The 18,037-nt window shown below is 39.0% G+C and overlaps 1 protein-coding gene across 2 annotated transcripts in view; it reads left to right on the top strand.

Annotated features, from left to right (window-relative positions):
• The window catches only part of ipo11 (importin 11), a 116,156-nt gene that overhangs the window by 76,631 nt on the left and 21,488 nt on the right, over window positions 1-18,037 (top strand). Inside the window, exons 25-29 of one of the 2 annotated variants that reach the window (XM_053325328.1) lie at window positions 2,643-2,738; window positions 3,234-3,347; window positions 3,937-4,058; window positions 8,759-8,854; window positions 10,216-10,300. In XM_053325328.1, coding sequence (XP_053181303.1) covers window positions 2,643-2,738; window positions 3,234-3,347; window positions 3,937-4,058; window positions 8,759-8,854; window positions 10,216-10,300 — 513 coding nt within the window. Of the gene's footprint in view, window positions 1-2,642; window positions 2,739-3,233; window positions 3,348-3,936; window positions 4,059-8,758; window positions 8,855-10,215; window positions 10,301-18,037 lie in introns of those variants that run through there. The other variant, XM_053325329.1, reaches the window with a different exon arrangement.

The following is an 18,037-nucleotide window of genomic DNA, read 5'->3' as shown; positions in this document are numbered from 1 at the left end:
AGTAGCACACTGACAAAAGCATGGGTATACAGAGAGAGATAGAGAGACATGGTGCAGACAGTGCAGAATTGACAATATGCAGTGACCAAATGGGCAAGCTTTTGCCTCCCATGTGCATCAATGAGCCATGGGCACCTATGATCCTCTCACAGGTTCTTCAGTTGACCCCTCTTTTGCATACCAGGGAGACCCCACAAGACATGCCGTTTTGGAGATGCTCTGACCCAGTCATGTAGCCATCACAATTTGGCCCTTGTCAAAGTCACTTAGAACCTTACACTTGCCCATTTCCCCTGCTTCCAACACATCAACTTCAAGAACTGACTGATATATCCCATCCCTTGACAGGTTGCTTTCAGAACAGTGTAATTAACTAAATGATCATGCCTTGCTAAGTCAGAATTAAACTCTTGTGTGTGTTAATGTCAGCGATTAGGGCTGCAGCTAAGGATTATTTTGGTTATTGATAAATCTGACATTTATTTTCATGACTAACCTTTTGGTCTATACAGTGTCAGCAAATAGTGAAAAATGGTTGTTACAGTTTTCCAGAGTCAAAGGTGACATCCTCTAATGTCCTTTTTTTTCTGATAAACAGTCTAAAACCCAAAGATTTTCAGTTCACTGTCACCCATGGTTGACAAATAAAAAAGCATTAGTTGTCACATAAGAAGCTGAAACCATCAATTTTTGTTTGCCTATTTTCTTCAAAATAGCAAAAAATCACTAATCCATTATCAAATTAGTTGCAGAATAGTTTTTATGTTGATCTGTAAACTAATAGTTGCAGATCCAGGTAATATGATGGTGGTGACGTGATGTGATTAAATAGGCAGGGCCATCCTTTCTAAAGGATGATTTCTCATCTTGGTTTGCACTCAGATTTGCAGTTGGTGTGTGTGTGTGTATGTGTGTACACATCAGTATGTGCTTATACATATGTCTGCATGCGTCATCTTTACGGCAGGCTGTGTTTGTGATATTTGTGCTGCTTGAGAAGCTAGTGTATGCAGAATGGCCATGACGCAGTGATGCCACACAGCTTAGTAAAGCTGTGTGGCATCACTGCACATCTGGCTCTGTCTACTCCTTTGTTCTGAAGAAAAGGAAAGCCAACAGACAACAAACCTGTCAACCTACACACAACAGCAGCTCACCACATGTATGCACCCTGAGAGCAGCAGGATCAGAGTGATCAGTGTGTGTTCCTTTGAAAAGTTCATATGCATGCACACTTTGATACACTGACAATGACTGTTTTTGTGATGTTTGTATGGTCTCTCATCTTTGAGGTAAGAATTCAGCATTCAGTTTTTCATGTGAGGCTTAGTTTGATCAATGCAATTTGTTAGTGTTACAGTGTTGAAGCAGCTCTATTGGTTTGATCATTATTTATTTTATGGTCTAATCATGGAAGCCTAATGAGGGTGGAATGATTACCACTTTGGATCCAGGCCCTGTCCTTTCAGATTTCAGGTCATTATGCAGACACATTCACAGTACAAGCTGAATGCACATAACTGATTATTGATGTCCTAAGACAGAAAATCAGTAGTAATGTGACTTCTCTGAACTAGGTGTAAACTGTCATTAAAACCTAAGTCAATTTAAGTCATTGTTCCCTTGCTGGATTATTTTTCTTTTACATATAAGGTACCAATCAGTTTGTTTTCTGAAAAGCAAAGCAAGTACATGTATTACCATAATCAAGTCTCATTTAAATGTTTTATGTTGGCTTTATAGATCTCATATTCGGGGTGTGGCTACTGATTTTGAACATTGATTTTGCATGATAATTTGTAGTGTCCTTGCTAATGATTAAAGTAATTAATCTGGACCTGAAACATAACTTGAAACACCTTAAGATATTTGATTCACTGCAAATACTAAATCTAATCTTAGTGTTGCTGACACACCAATATAATGCGAAGGAATTCTATCTCCTGAATACTCTCAACTCCCCTGCATATGGCACATCTCACATGTCTCTCTCCTGTTAATGCTCATAGTGGAATGCTGTATGTCCACTGTCTTCATACTGTACATATGCATAAAAAGGTGCCATAGGATTTTAACTAGGCTTGTTAGCTATTCATTTGGAATGACTTTTCCTTGAGGGAAAGACTTAACTTGACGTGCCAGATGGTTTGTTCACCTGTCTCGCAAGAGAAACACTGAGGTGCATATACCACTTTTGCTTTTTCTGAAATGTATCTTTGGTCATATTATAGTTTTGTTTTTTGTTGTTGTACTTGTTGATTTTTGAGCTCAAGTGTTCTCTATATTTCAGCTTTTATTTCTTACACAGCTCATTTAGATTTCTTAGGAAACTAAAACTCAGGGGACTTACTTTGCCTGACTCATACTGTGGGTCAGACCCTTAATTAAAGAAAGGATTTTCAACACTCTTTTATTATCTCTCAGAAAAGATACTCCAAATAGCTCCCTTTTGTCTCCTACACTTTGCTCTCCCTTTACATCATCCTGTGTGTGACCCTTACTATCTTTTTGCACACTCCTTTTATTGCTTTCCGGCTTTCCGGCTCCTTATGTGCTCTTCGGTTTCTCTTTGCAATTGTTCTCCCACTCCCCTCTCTGTTTGGGTCTTGTCCCTCAACCTCCCTCTTCCTCTGTATCTGCAGGTGGTAGAGATAGCTTTAAAGGTTAGCCCCATACTGGGAGCCCACATGTTCCAGCCCCTGCTGCCAGCTGTCTTCCGAGGCATTGTGGATGGTGAGGTGAGTTTTACCTTCACATCTTGGAGCTCTGGACTTGGATTATATAAAAGCACAGACCTGTAAAGATATAAAATCTGCTACCTGTGGTGGATATCGACTCATCTTTTACCAAATATTTAACCTTGTTCTTGGGTGTTCTTTCAGTTAGTCCTTTCTTATTTATTTTCTCATTTCGTATTTCTTATGGAGACTATATAGTGGCATTAATTGATCATTCAACTCAGTTAAAGGTCATAAGCTGTCTTTCCAGGATTTTACTGTGTCAGTGGGCCTATCCTGTTCCCTCATATCACACTTAAATGACCTGTGCTTTATGTAAAAGTATTGTGTGTGTGTGTGTGTGTGTGTGTGTGTGTGTGTGTGTGTGTGTGTGTGTGTGTGTGTGTGTGTGTGTGTGTGTTGTTATTTTTTTTACATCTGCTGCTGAGATTGTGTATTCACTGTGTGTGTGTGTGTGTGTGTGTGTGTGTGTGTGTGTGTGTGTGTGTTGTACAGAGATACCCTGTGGTGATGTCCACTTACCTAGGCATCATGGGCCGCGTCCTGCTCCAAAACTCCAGTTTCTTCTCTTCTCTGCTCACTCAGATGGCCTCTGAGTGCAATCAGGAGGTGAGTCGATGTCTGCGGTTCATTTCTGTCTCCTCAGCAGTCCCTTTGAATGTCTGCTAGAGCTATAACTGCAAAGTGCCTGTTAAAAGGGACTCCTACTGAACCAGGCTAAAAGTAATCAGCCTTGGAATTGTGAATGGTATTATGTTTAAGCCCTGAAGTGTAAGATCTTCCCCCTTTACTGTGAAACTCTGAAATTGTTGTTGTGGCGAGACCCAGAGGAAACTATGTTTTTCTTTCTGTTGACATTGCTGCCTTATTCTAAATTGATGAAAGGTCTAGAATAGGCTATTTGACAAATCAGTAAGTTGTCACTTCACCACACTGAGCTTTTCTCTTTTGACAACAAAAAACCAGACAGGGGGGAAATGAGGCAGAACAAGAAGTAAGGTCAGTTTTGCCTGATTGACTTCTATTACAACAATACAACTATTCTATTCTTAAACCTAAAAATAGAATAAATCAGTAATTCAATAGTTCTCAAACACTGTCATATTATATTGCTGCTCTTTTGTCTTTATACTCTTCCATCCTTCATATTAAATCCTCTCTTTTCCATTTCTCTCTTGCCATTCTCTTTCCTCATCAGATTGACCAGCTGTTGGGCAGTGTGATAGAGATGTGGGTAGACCGCATGGACAACATCACTCAACCTGAAAGGAGGAAGCTTTCCTCATTGGCTCTGCTTTCTCTCTTACCATCTGACAACAGGTGAGAGACAGCTATCATTTGCTTATGTGCAGATGGGGCTTTGACCTGGTGAGAAGTGGATGGCCTTTACCTTGTCAGCACTGCTGTCAGACACACAATGGGGAAAGTGAAGAGGCATTTTGTACTTTTGTACTTATGCGACACAATATCAACAACTTCACCACTGTCTTCTTATTACCAGAGCACCAGAACCTCCTGCCAAATGCTGGTGAAATATGCAAGTGGCTGGTCAATGTTCGACAACACGTTAATGTTGCACCCTACTTATCATATGGGTGCCAGTAATGCTTGACGGCTTCACAGCACACATGCATATCCGCATATGGACAATGCAGTCATCCATAAAGTGTGCGGTTTCCTGGCATGCTGGTTTACAGGAGCTTTAGTGTGACAGTGAGGTGTGACAACTCATTATACTACAGAGTGTGAGGCTGCACACATATCCACATAGAAGCACTTTCTATGAGTCACAGTTAGACATGTGAATTATCAGGCTTCACAAAGGGTACAAGACAGCTCTCTGTGCTTGCTTACACCTACCTCTTAGTGTTTAATTTGTGAATCAACTTATGCCTCTGTATTAATGTGTGGGGTCACAAGTTATAGTATAGTGGATTGTTGTGCTAACAGGCAACACCATCTGAGCCAACATGTCCTCAGTACGCCAATCATGGTGCAAGCATATACAAACCCAGACAAACCAATCCCTCTGATATAACAAGCTCTTGTCTCCGCTTGGAAGTTTGTTCCACAGAAGTTGCATTCTCTTACAAATGATCAAGATACAGCTCCCAGCAGCACTGTATGTTGTGTCTGAAGTTGAAAATAACGAGAGAATCTTTGACATTCGTGAATAAGGATGATAATTTGTGCAGAATGTTACCTTATGCCAAAAAAAAAGACTATGCACACTGTTTGTTTTCTGTTAGTAGACACATTTTTAAAAAATCCACTAATATTTTGTACATGAGAGAAGTGGAATACGTTTGGTTTGAGATAGTGTTCTTCTCTTGCCTGAGTCATTATATATTAGGCTATTTTCTACACATAATTGTGATAGGTGCACAGGAAGACCTAGTGCCAAACATTTAAAAAAAGTTTCTCCTTTTCTTCACTTGCCATAAAATTTGTTTTTTCATTTAATATTCCAAGTGAAACTTCTCTTGAAGTGGTTCTAAGGAGTCGCTGCGTGGTTTAATGCATGTTTTTATAAAGATTTCAGGAGGCTGAGTTTTCTGCAATCCAGATATCCTACCATAGACAGGCATGAAATCCTTTGTTGCAACCCCATCCTCAGTTGACATCAGCAATTGAATATGGCAGTCCTGACTGGTTGGGTGCTGCATGACAAATCAGCTTTCCTTACATAAAATCACAACTAAAATCAGAGGAGGTCCATATCTTGTCCACAGCTGCCCGTAATTCATCTAATTATCTTTTGTGTTCAGTAAGAGAGTTACAAAGTATCTGACTAAAGCTGAGGTGGTGGAAAACAAATCATCATATTCATCAGTTTATGTGGTATTGAACATGGAATTGCAAATAATGACTTGCTGATAGTTTTTTTATATATATAATATTAATGGAATATATTATTTAGAAATTTAAAAAACAATCACATGAAAAAAGTGCACTTTTACAAAGTTTTCCTACTTCTGTTATTCATGCCAATACTGCTAATTGCTACTTATTTGCATCACATGAATTGGGCAAGAAAGTGAAGCGATCATTTTTCTGTTATGTCTTGTAGACAGGAGATAAGGTTAATATGGTTAATGCACAGAGTTGCTTAATTATGTGATTAAATGCAGCTGCCTGATAAGTATGGCCAATCACTTTATTATCTATTATTATGTTTTTTTTTAACTGAGCATATACTTTTGTTTGGTTGGGATTTTGATATCAGTGTCTAGGATGTTCCTCATTAATGGTTTCTCCTGATTTCATTGAAAAACACAAGCTTATCAGGAAGTCAGAATATGAAAAGGGAATCATTGACTGTGAATAGAGCAGAAGGAGATTTGTATTGTATGAATCAGTGATTTTCTTGTTTACAAATGTGTCTCTGCTAGGTAGGTGATTAAATATGTTTACTGTTTATTTTTGATTTCTAAAAGAGAAAATGTGAACCAGGAACACACACTCTACACAACAGGGAATTTGCTTCAAAGCATAAAGCAGAGAGGCGCCTCTCGAAGCTGTGAAGCATTTACGGGGATGTGATACATTGGAAAGAGTTCAGTGAAATATTTTTTTATTACATTGCAACATATCATTGAACAGTATCCTGCACAGGTGCTGTCATTGTTTATCGCTTAAGATAAACTGTGATAGATAGTGTTTTTTAGTTTTTCAGTTTTTCATTTTAACACATTTGTTTGTATTGAATCTGTTTTTCAAGTTTTGTATATGATCAGTTCCACTTCTTAAATGCACCAATGCCCTTTTTGTCTTATAAATTGGCTGGACTTTGGAAAGACTGATGTCCAACTTGACTCATTTTCATGCAATCTAATTTTCGATAGATCTAAGTTTCATATTGTATTAAACATGCAGAGCTATGAGGTCATTTTCATTCATTTAATTTTCTTTAGTCATCAGACCCTCCCATTCAGCCTTTTTCTGGCAGTATCAGTTCATTATCACTGACAGTTTGCTTTTCTTTGGCAGTGCTTCTGTTAAGAAATGTCAATACTAAACAGGAACAAGAAACTAATTAAATCAATTAGCATATTTGTATTGCCTAGATCTGCAGTGCTTTCCTCTGATCATGATTAGAACAGTGTATCTCCAAAGTTGTGTGTCTCCCTGAAGACTGAACACTTTTTCATCTGAGTTTTTGATTGGTTGTTATATTTTCACAAAAATATTTGATCTGCTTTTTTTGACGTGTGCATTTGTTTGGAAATGAAGCACTGGTTCCATGAATATTGGCGATAATTAAACAAAGTCACACAGTCCATATGTATGGTGTTGGAGCATTTAGTATGGCCATCATTTCTATCCACGTGTACAAAGAGCATGCACATGCGTCCATTTCTTTGTGTATGTGCCTCATTAAGCAATTCTTTGTCTTTTGTTGTTTTTTCTCCTATATATTTGTATAAACTTAGAGTTAATGAGTTGGTAATTATTTGTCCATAAGGGTAATTTCTCATTACTGTTATTAGAATATTGCCGTATAGAATTATTAGCTGTGCGTTTCCAATGATTTTCACCTTGCTGATGCAAAAGCTGTCGGGAAGTTGATTACAATTCACATCATTAGAACTGGCATAAGTTCTGCACTTGTACTTTCACCACCAAAGCACTTGGACTATTTAGAGCCTAATTTCATTATTCAAAATCAATGATGAACATCAAATATGCTGTTTATTGGAAATCCATTTGTAACCAGCTCAGCAGTCTTTTTGGGATAATGGACTCAATGTTTCACCTATAATTGTACAGGCCTGGCGAACCCCAGCCAGGCCAAAAAATGTTTTTTTGTGGGGTTTTTTTATGCCAAGAATAATGTTTAATATCCATTCATTTAGTTGGTTGGAGGAATACTAATTACTTCACATGCCAGTGTAGAAAATAGGATTATAGTGTGCACCGTCATATATTTACTATATGTATCCTTAATGGTGTAGCTCAGCTTTCACATTATTCAAGTTTTGATGGCAATATATATGAACATGTACTTACTTCAGTGGTGTAGATGTAAATTTTCTTACAGATAAGAAATAGATACAGATGATCTATACAGTATTTACAGGCTGGTATGTGTCTGCAATGTACTGACTTTCCATTTTTTTGTCAGACTTCATGGTCAGTGAGCTTTATACGGCATTGCCTGAGGGTCTACCTTACCAACTACTTGAACTGACAGAATCGTTGATGCATCATTGCCCATACCCACACACATGTTTCTTTCTATTCTTTTCCCTCACTGCTTTTCATTCCTATTGACATGGGAAAACCCACTTTCTTCCTAGTGCTTTCAAAGAATGACTGGAATAATTCATCAATGGTTGCTGCTTGTCTCCAAGCATTGGTGGTGGGTGTTGCGAGCCGGCATATTTTAGATTTTAGGTTCAGCAAGCAGGCAATTTGTGGCCCTACAATATGTACTCTCTGAAACAATCACAGTAGTTGCCACAAATTAATTAGACACTCAGCCTGCAAACTTGTATGTAAAGCCTTCTGATTTTTCACACTTCAATTTGTGCTTTGTGACAACTTACTGTATGTGTTGTTATCCTTATCTGTTAGAGCAGTGCGATGGGCTGATGTTTATATAATATCATGAAAATATAGTAATGTTCTCCACTGCTCTGTTGCCCATATAATGGTTTGAGATATGTTCTGATTACCCTTCTTCCTTCCCCTTTGAACTCTGTAGTAACATTTTCCTCCCACTGTACCAAAATACCAATCTTAATTTCAAAAGCCAAAAGTGAAATGTTGAGAATGAGATGAATAGAAGCTTCACAACCTGTATATTTGTGCTACCATCTAAGTTGATGGATGGCATAGATCACCTTTTCTCTGGACCACCATATGTTTTTTTTTGACAGCCACATTTTCAGTGTGTCCAGGATTTAATATCAACTGGCTGTCTGTTGTGGTGCTGCTCTTGATGACCTTTTACTTCTTTTGACAAGAACCCATCTCTCTCTCTGAGTAGTGACCCCATGTTGTCTGTGTGTTATCAGTGTGATCCAGGACAAGTTCTGTGGCATCATCAACATCTGCGTTGAGGCGCTGCATGACGTGATGACAGAAGAGCCCGAAACAAGCACCTTCAAAGAGTAAGAGTGCTTCTTTTCTCGATCTAATCGAAGGAGGAGGAGAAAACAGAGTGTAGAGTTTAAACCATACTTTTCACAAGTGAATAAATTTAGAAATTTTAAGAAATCAAAAGTGTCGCTTTTGAAATTGTTTTAAGCAGTGCAACTGCAGATATGTTGTTTGAAGCTTGAATTCATCTAAAACAAACTTCTGAAGAAATATTTTAAATGAATGAGATAACAGCAAGGCCTTAGCCATGGATTATGACAGTGCGAGCTGAAGGAGGGTGAGTGGCAATGTTAGACTGCAATGGGCTGAGAAATGGCAAAGATAACATCAGCTCACTACAGGAGGAGACACTATCAGCAGCCTCCCTTTTGACTCTCAATCTGTTCTGCCTTAGCACTCTCCTCTCTGGCTCTCTGTCTCTGCATGGTGCATTTTGTTAACCTACATGCAGGCACCCTGCCTTTCTCTGTTGTCAGAATGCTCAGCACCCTCGTAAGATGTGCCAGGGTGTAATGAACTGAAAACTTGGGTAGAAAGGTTGGTGTAAATGTTTCTGTATTTGCCAGTGATGTGTTGAATTGTTTTGGTTCCCTGTTGTGCTTCATAAGAAACTGAAATATCTGTGGATGCAAGCTTCCTCTGAGTTGTATTCACTGTTTTGTAAATGCAATCAACTGAGACAGACAGTGCCGGGTATTGTAATCTTCCAGCGTGTATTTAGGATTTAAGTAAATGTTTAAAATAAACAGACTTTCTTTTTGTTCCTCTGCTGTTACAAGTTGTTGGAATTGTTCTTGCTTGGTGCGGGATATCAATACAAGTCCATGCTGCCATGCATAAATTCAGAAAAATAATATGCCAATTGGCAATGCCAATTCAATGTGCTTTTCCAGGGTTCTTGTTATCACTTAAATTACATACTCTGTTATATTCAGTTTAATTTAGATTAAATTCCATTAGTTGAGGTTCAGGGATATTTTAGTTAGAGTTTCTGTTCATGAGTAATGAAATGCTACATATTAAACTATCAAATTAAATTAAAGTCAAGATCTGTGATATTCTTCATTATCCCTACTCACAGTAAGTAAGTTAAAGACAAAGGAAATATAAGACCATATACAGACTTTGGATTAAACACATACTATAGATTGCTTTTGTAATTTCCTCTGTATGCAGATGAAGCAGTATGTATAGCAGGCAGAGCTGTTGTGTACTAAAGTGCCAGAGGTTTCAGCCTTTGTGTGTGTGCACATGCACATTTTGTTTGTGTGTGTGTGCGCACACACGCACATTTCACCTGCTCTGAGATTGTCTTCTACGGTGCAGGTTTGTGTGGTTATTAATATTGAGTTGAATATTATTGTGTTTGCAGCTGCATGCTGATGAGCCATTTTGAAGAGCCCAAGCTAAGTGATGATGAGGAGCCACCTACTGAGCAAGACAAGAGGAAGAAACTGGTGAGTCAAACACAACACATACACATAATTGCAATCACTTAAACCTTTTTTTCTTTTGTTACATTCTCGCTTCAGATTTTAGACCAATAGCTTCATTTATGTAATGCTTTCTTTTCATTTTTATGAAGTGTCCTTCATCCTGTCCTGTGATCACAAAAATAGTCCACTCTCCTTGCGATATAATTTATGCTCTACTGGCACTGGCACTAAATGCATAAAAACACTCAACAAAAATAAACCCTGCAATTTAGAGCCCAGAAAAGTATGTATTGCTCTAGCCAGGTACCAATTCAGAGCCACCTCTTATCAACTTCAATAGCTGCTAAATCTTCTCATGCAGAGTACCACATAATCACTTTCAAGTACAACCCCCACATATGTAAACACCAACACAGAAAGTCAAAGCTGTCCAATGGCAATCTGGCCAAACTGAGCCATAATATGTGTGTCTGTGTGTATGTATGTTTGTGTGTATGTGTGTAAAAGAAAAACCAAAATAAAGTGTTTTGTAAGGTGTCAGGCCACCACATGCTTCAGTGTTCCTTAGCATTGAATCCAAGTCTCTGAGCTCTCTCCTGGAGGGATGAACACCATTCTTCCAAAAGATTCTCTCCTGATGGTGTTGGAGAGTGCTGTCTAACATGTTGGTCCAAAATCTCTGAGGTGTTCAAATTGGTAGAGATCTGGTGGCTGCAAAGGCCATAGCATATGATTCACATAATTTTCATGTTCATCAAAACCATTCAGTGACCCATCATGTCTTTCGTATTGGGGCATTGCACCGGGGATCCAGTGGAGAACACCTCTAGTCAAGCTTTTAAAGCAGATGATATATGGTGACCTATGTGAGGCCCTGCTTACACATACATCCCTCATCACAGTCATCTTTAAGTGTGACAGCCACACTTCACTGAACCCAGCTTCACAGCCTGGCTACCTATCGTTGTACCTCATTCCTCTCCTTCAGGGAACAGAACTTATGGTCATAACATTTAGTTCCCTTTCAGTGGATTCACTCAATACAACAAAGTATGGGACATGTATTCACATCCCACAGAACAGCTACCAAACCATAATCAAACCTCCAGCACTCCAGTGCATCATAGACCCAGCAGAAAGGACAGAAATAGCCCCCAAAGGGGCTGTCACATCCAAACAATAAAACCAAACAAAAGTATAGGATGATGACCAACTGACTGCAGCAAAAATATCACTCACAGATACCCCTTTAAACAAAGCCCATGATGTTGCCAAACCCCTGGTCGAATGTGCCCTGAAACTGGGAGGCAACAGACGAACTTTGCTATTGTAGGCTAGGGAGATAGCCTCCACAGTCTATTGAGAAAGCAGTTGTTTAGACAGGGCTTTGCCCCTGGCTGGATTAGTAAAACAGACCAACGGTTGGTCAGATAAATACACATTCTGGGTGCGGTTTATGTAATTGCATAGAACATGTACAGGATACAGAAAATGCAACCTCCTTTGCTCCTTGGATAAAAAAGGGGGACAAAAGCTTAAGAGCTATAGACTATTAGGTAAATATACTGCATTTAGGTGCAATGTAACCTTGTGGAGATCAAAGCGAGAAGCGGTGCAATTTTGTATGAAAGAAATGTATCTGTAGACTTAATGGGTTTAAATGAGGGCCCACAAAAAAGCCTCAACCACCAAAGCCAAATCCTATGAGGGGACGTGGGATTTTACCACAGGCCTTAGCTGGCAGATTCCTTTTTAGAGACACTTACCAAGAGGATGAGCGCCAGCATGATAGGCACATAGTCAAAACGTAAATTGGACCCCTCAACAGGTAAGCATGCAGATGCCACAGTTCTGGGCACAGATGAATCAGTTCCCTGTGGAGAGGAAGATGCCAGTGCCTTGCTGTCAACAGATTGATTATCTTGGCATACCATGACTTTGCCGCCAGGATCAGGGGACAAACCCTGCTGGCGCACCCATTCCAGAACAGGCACTGGGGGAAGTGCACACGACAGTGTGTTGGGCCATGGGTGCATTAGTATGTCCATTTCCAGAGGCACATTGTGGTCTGTTATGGAAAAGAGCAGGGGGTAGTGAGCATTTGCTCTGAAGGCAAGAGGTCCACTTTCATCTTGTTGAAACAAATCCATATTTGATCCACCACCGATGAGTGCAACCTCCACTCTCTCACAAGAAGGTGTCCCACCCCCCCCACCCCTGGAGAGAGGGTCCAGGTTTTAGATGGCTTGGGACATGGGTGGATTTGAGAGACCAAAAATGTTTTAACAGGGAAAGTGAAAGTGAACGGGTCCCTTACTGTGACCTTGTTCCATAGAAACCTGCGAGATGAGAAGGCACAACAACTCTGGGGAAGAAGCCAAGTTGGTAACATGCATTAATGCTACATGAATGAATACAGATGGAGGGAAGGAGGAGGAGAGAGGAGCTCAGTGCATCATGGGAAGTACCCCAGCAGTCTAGGTCTATAGCAGCATAACTAGGTGCTCCTTCATGGTAAGCATGGCCCACCTTAACTATTAGCTTTATCAAAAAGGAAAGTTTTAAGCCTACTCTTAAATGTAGAGAGGGTATCTGTCTCCCAGACTGAAATTGGAAAATGGTTTCACAAGAGAGGAGCTTGAAAGTTGTAGGCTCTGCTTTCCATTCTACTTTTGGAGACTCGGGGAATCACAAGTAAGCCTTTATTTTGGGAGTGTAGTGTTTTATTGGGTAATATTATAGAGTTATTTAAGATATGATGGTGCCTGACCATTACACAGGGAGTTTGTGCAGAGAATCTGAAATGGGAGAAATATGATCTCTTTTTTTTAGTTTTTGTCAGTATAGATTCTGAAGTGACAAATGCATTGACGACAAACTAGCTGTTGCTAGCTAACCTAACTCAGCAGAGACCCTAACCCTAACCCTTAGCAAGGTGGAGAGCTTAAGAACTGAATGACAGATGTATACAAGTGCAGGTTGGGCCAGTGGTAGCCATTAGATTTTCTCATTGTCCATCATTTTGACAGACAGGGTTTTTTTTAATGATGATAAGACATATTTAATAGCTTTTTTAAATTAATTCAGTTCCTTTTTTTAATAATTCATGCAGCTATACCACTCTGTGACTCTGTGTTTGGGAGACTTGAACTACATAGCTTAACTACAATTTGCTGTAACTTGCTGGTAGTACTACATTTATATTTTTTTGTAGTTTAACTACTTAATTTACAAACTACAATGTTGGCCAATAACATCAAATATTTTTTATTAAAAAAAAGTAATATATATAATATACATTTTATTTTACCTTTATTGTGTTCCAGAACTCTCTTTGAAAAAAGGCATCAATCATGTCATGACATGCCAACATTGTTGTTCAAGACACACCGATCTAGAATATGTCTACCTCTTTGTATTTTTTATGACATTTTTCCAACATGTCTATAGATTAACTGAAAATATTCAGTTAACACGACCTCTGGGTGGGCCCTCACATATGTCACGACAGATCATCTGCCTTAAAGGTGTGAATAGCGTTTTTTTTCAGTTAGGTCACACAAGGGTGTGATATTCCACACTATATGTGGCACCAAGTGAATCAACTGAAAGTGAACAGCTTTGACTTTCAGTGCTGGTGTTTATATATGTGTACCAGAGAGCCCTTCAGTTACAGTGATTGTGATATTCAAATAAATCTTTGTATCTTCATTTACCAGAATATATGAATCCCAAAACCCAATTATTGTTCTGTGTACATACAGTGAACCTGCCTGGTAGCTTTACGTAATATTCTAGATGTTCTTCTTCAAGTTCTCTTTGAAGGATAGACAGCCTGTAGTGTCCTCTTTGTCACCCTGGAATTGGTCAACAATTGTTTTTTAAATGTATTTATTTATTTTTTGGAACACATATGGCATCCATAGCCATGATTGACAATTTCTTGACCCTCTTCCCCGACAGGTTATAAACAGGCCCCGGGGGAAGTGCAGTATAACGACAGGGTCGTGAACAATGGTTGGTCAAGACCATTTTTGTAGTGTTGCCAGTCTCCCAGCGAAGACAAGGCAAGAATTTGTGTGTATGTAGTCTGATACCAACATTAGGTAAACATAGGTGTTGATGAGTACCTATAAATGGCCCCTATCTGGGTGTTGTATACCAATTAAACAGCACAGTGATGCAGTATGTGTCAGTGTGCATGCTGTATGAGGAAGCATTCCTCTGCTACACTGTCACATTTTGGATGCTCAGAAGTTTTAATACTATATCCCTTCAAAATATATGGTTTAATTATGATTTTGTAGTCTGTATGTGTGGTCTTCTCCAAATAATTGCCTAAGCAAAATGTTATTTATGTACACGTTTAATTTCATTGCTTTTGAATGAAGAAATATGTCTTGTTTGTTTTCTAATGTGACTTTATGTGACATTCTCTGCTTGCTAGTGCACTTATCACCTCAGTCCAGACCCTGACTTTTGGCTCCAGGGAACAGAGCGGAGACTTAAAAGTCACACCTCTCTGCTTCTTAAAGTGTGTGTTTGAGGGTGTGCATGGATGCATGTGCCCATGATATTTTTTCAGTTTGAGGAGAAGGTTAATGAGGAAAGAGACCAATGACATTCTTGAACATTTATTGACCCCATTTTAGCTTTCTTATAGCTTCTCTCCTGTAGGGATGGAAATCTCCATCCCCAGGACGATACGATATGCATCTCGATGTGTAGGCTACGGTACGATACACTAATGATTCACATGAAGCATCTAACAATTCAGTACGATATGATTTATCTTCCTACCACGATTCAATCACGATTCAAAAACAATGCAAATCTGTGCAAATTCGACTCAACTTTATTGTTCCTTCAAGAACTAAGCAGTACAATACCGAACAATCCGAAGTGAAGCCAAACATTGGACTTGTATGTATGAGTGGGTAAACTATGAATTTGTTGTTCGTCTTCTGCCATGTTTACCGGTAGCCGGTAAATAGTAATCTATAACAGTCCTCTTTATGTATCTGCCTCACTTAAGATATAAACTCAAAATATTGGGATAATAGGCAGACAATGCACCATCTTTGATAAATCAAACAGTACAATACAGTATGTAATTTCGGAAAAAATGTAAGCAGTCCCATCCATATTGCATAATACTGTATTTTCATGTGTACTTGCAACTCAATTTTAAGTAACTTTCAATAGCAGCTGCTATGCCAGGCAGCAAGTAAAAGCAGGGGTACTGGCTATGGAAACTGGCACTTGGGATCTGAAATGTCACCTCTCTGGGGATGAAGAAGCTGGAGGTTTTGGAGGTGATGGAGCAATACCAAATAGATATAGTTGGGCTCACCTCAATGCACAGCACTGGTCTCAGAATCAAACTCCAGGGTAGAGATTGGACTCTCTCCTCCTCCTCTTCCTCCTCCTTTGTGCAGGTGTGTAGATAGTCACAAATCCCTGACTGAGTAGTGCATATGAATGATAAAGCATGCTCTAGAGCCACTTACGAGATGAATATGAAAGTGTGTTTGTGTTCAGACAAACATCTATTATGCTATTTGTTTGAGAAATAAAGTATCCCTCCGAAGAACTATATGATTCAGATTCAGGGACAGGGCGGGGGGGAGGGGGGGACTAGGATGGACATGGACTATCTCCCTCTGCAAAGTGCGTTCAGTGCTTGGATGGAAAGAGGGATAAAGGATTTTTTGTACCGCTGTTTTAAAATCTATGGGAGTGTTGAAGCACCTCCCATGGTATACTCTCCATGCAGGGGGTGAATTGTGTCTTGATAAATGCTGATTGCTTTGTTTAACACCTGCTTGTTATAGAATGCTGCAAGACTGCTAAACTCTACTCCCACTATCTTGCTGGCCACCTCCACAATTTTGACAGTGCATTCTTATCTCTAATGGGAAGATATCCATACACCCCTGTGGGGAGCCAGTGGATGATGTAAGGACACTAGACAGCACACTGTTCACCCTAACCCTCTGATACCTCTGTATATGAAAATCCAGTATCCAGCCCACCAGGCCTGGGTCAAGACTGAAGTTTTTCAGTAATTTCTCAGCTAGCAGGTGGCGTTGGATGGTATTAAATGCTGATGAGAAATCAACAAAGGGTAACCTAGCATGATTCCCACTCTTTTCAAGATGTTGTAGGCACTATACACTGTACAGGTTTTCTCCAGAAAATTACACACACAAAAAAAAAACCAAGAACACTAAAATCCCTACCTGTCTACTCACAAATTGTCCACTCAGTAGACAACTTTGCCAGTCCTGGCTTGCATCCCTTTGTTTCTGATATTTCACCTTACCTCATCCTTTCCTTTCATCTGTCCTTATCTTTCTTCAACACGTTTTACCTCTGCAGCCTCCACTCATCAGTCTCATCGCAGACTCACTGCCTGCAGGTGATATTTGTATGATTGTGCTGTTTTGTCTTTTTGAATTAGATTAGCTGTTTCCTTGTGGGCAGCTGCAATCCAGCATAAGGGATGAATAGAGTGGAACTAGGTAAAAGGAGAAATTACTTAAATCACTGGTTCTTCTAACAAGACACCTGCATCAAATAGTTTGCTTTTAAGATAACAATGACTGCACTGCAAATCACAACTCTGTAACAAACCATTTGTTCATCTGAAATGTGGATGTTTCCAGGACAAAGCTCTTTAATGACTGACTTTCAAAGTTGCAAATAGAGCTTATTGCATATTCATATGCTTTGTAGTCTAGAAACTAAAAAATGGATCCTCTGAACTCTTTTGCTGACTTTGTTTGAAACTAAGCGGGCATAAAGCTGCATAGGCAGAAATAAACAGACCAATTTACATTTGTAATTATTATTTTATTGCAATTTACTAGCTTATGTTATGCCTAAAAGTTAAACAATGAGTGAATGTTGTTTCTTAGGTGATGTAAAATTTTACTTTCTGTTCAGTCAAACATACACAACCTGTAAATTAAATATTGACGATATGATTATAGTTTATACTTTAACTGGTGAACTGTGGCTCAGGTTTTTTCTCAGACTGAGAAAAAACAAACTCTTAATACAAATCTATAAAATCTTACACAGTTCTTAAAATTGGTAAGTGAGTGCTAGTAATTCAGAACTCAATTTCAAAATAAACTCTAGTTAAAACTTCCCACTTGTACGTTAGTGTCACACTAGATGTTTTTTTTAATCACAAAATAATTAGCCTAGCATGAGCTATTATTGATGACACTAAACATTGTCCACTTCTGGTAATGGGTGACAAAGTACCAGTGAGTCACCCGTGATAACATTAAAGCTAATGATGCCTGACATCCATTAACAACAGAATTAATTACAAAAGGCTTGTAAAGAGTAACTGCATCAGTAGTAGTGAATGGAATTTATGGAGTGAGAAATGTGTATTACCATCTACTGTCAAATTCAGGGGAAAAAAGATCAAAACAAACCCGATCCCAGGAGATAGAAAGACAACAAAACCAGACATTACCTCACGCAGGAGGTGGCCAGTTGAACCACTGCAGGCAGAAAGGGAAGGGTCATAGCACATAATATTGGTTGTGAATATTCAGTAGATGGAAACTAAAAATTTCTAGAGGACATCGTTGTTGTCATTCTGAACACATAACACCTAAAGTGGAAGTCACTTATTTATTTTGAATACATATAATTTTTTTTGGATAAACAGGGCCAAGATTTAAATCAAGCATAGTTATACAACAATACATAATACTGAACCAGCACTGATTTGTC

Source organism: Scomber japonicus, chromosome 9 (assembly GCF_027409825.1).
Source record: "Scomber japonicus isolate fScoJap1 chromosome 9, fScoJap1.pri, whole genome shotgun sequence".
Lineage (NCBI taxonomy): Eukaryota > Metazoa > Chordata > Actinopteri > Scombriformes > Scombridae > Scomber > Scomber japonicus.
The sequence above is the reverse complement of the archived record's forward strand: the minus strand, read 5'-3'. Positions and strand labels throughout refer to the sequence as shown.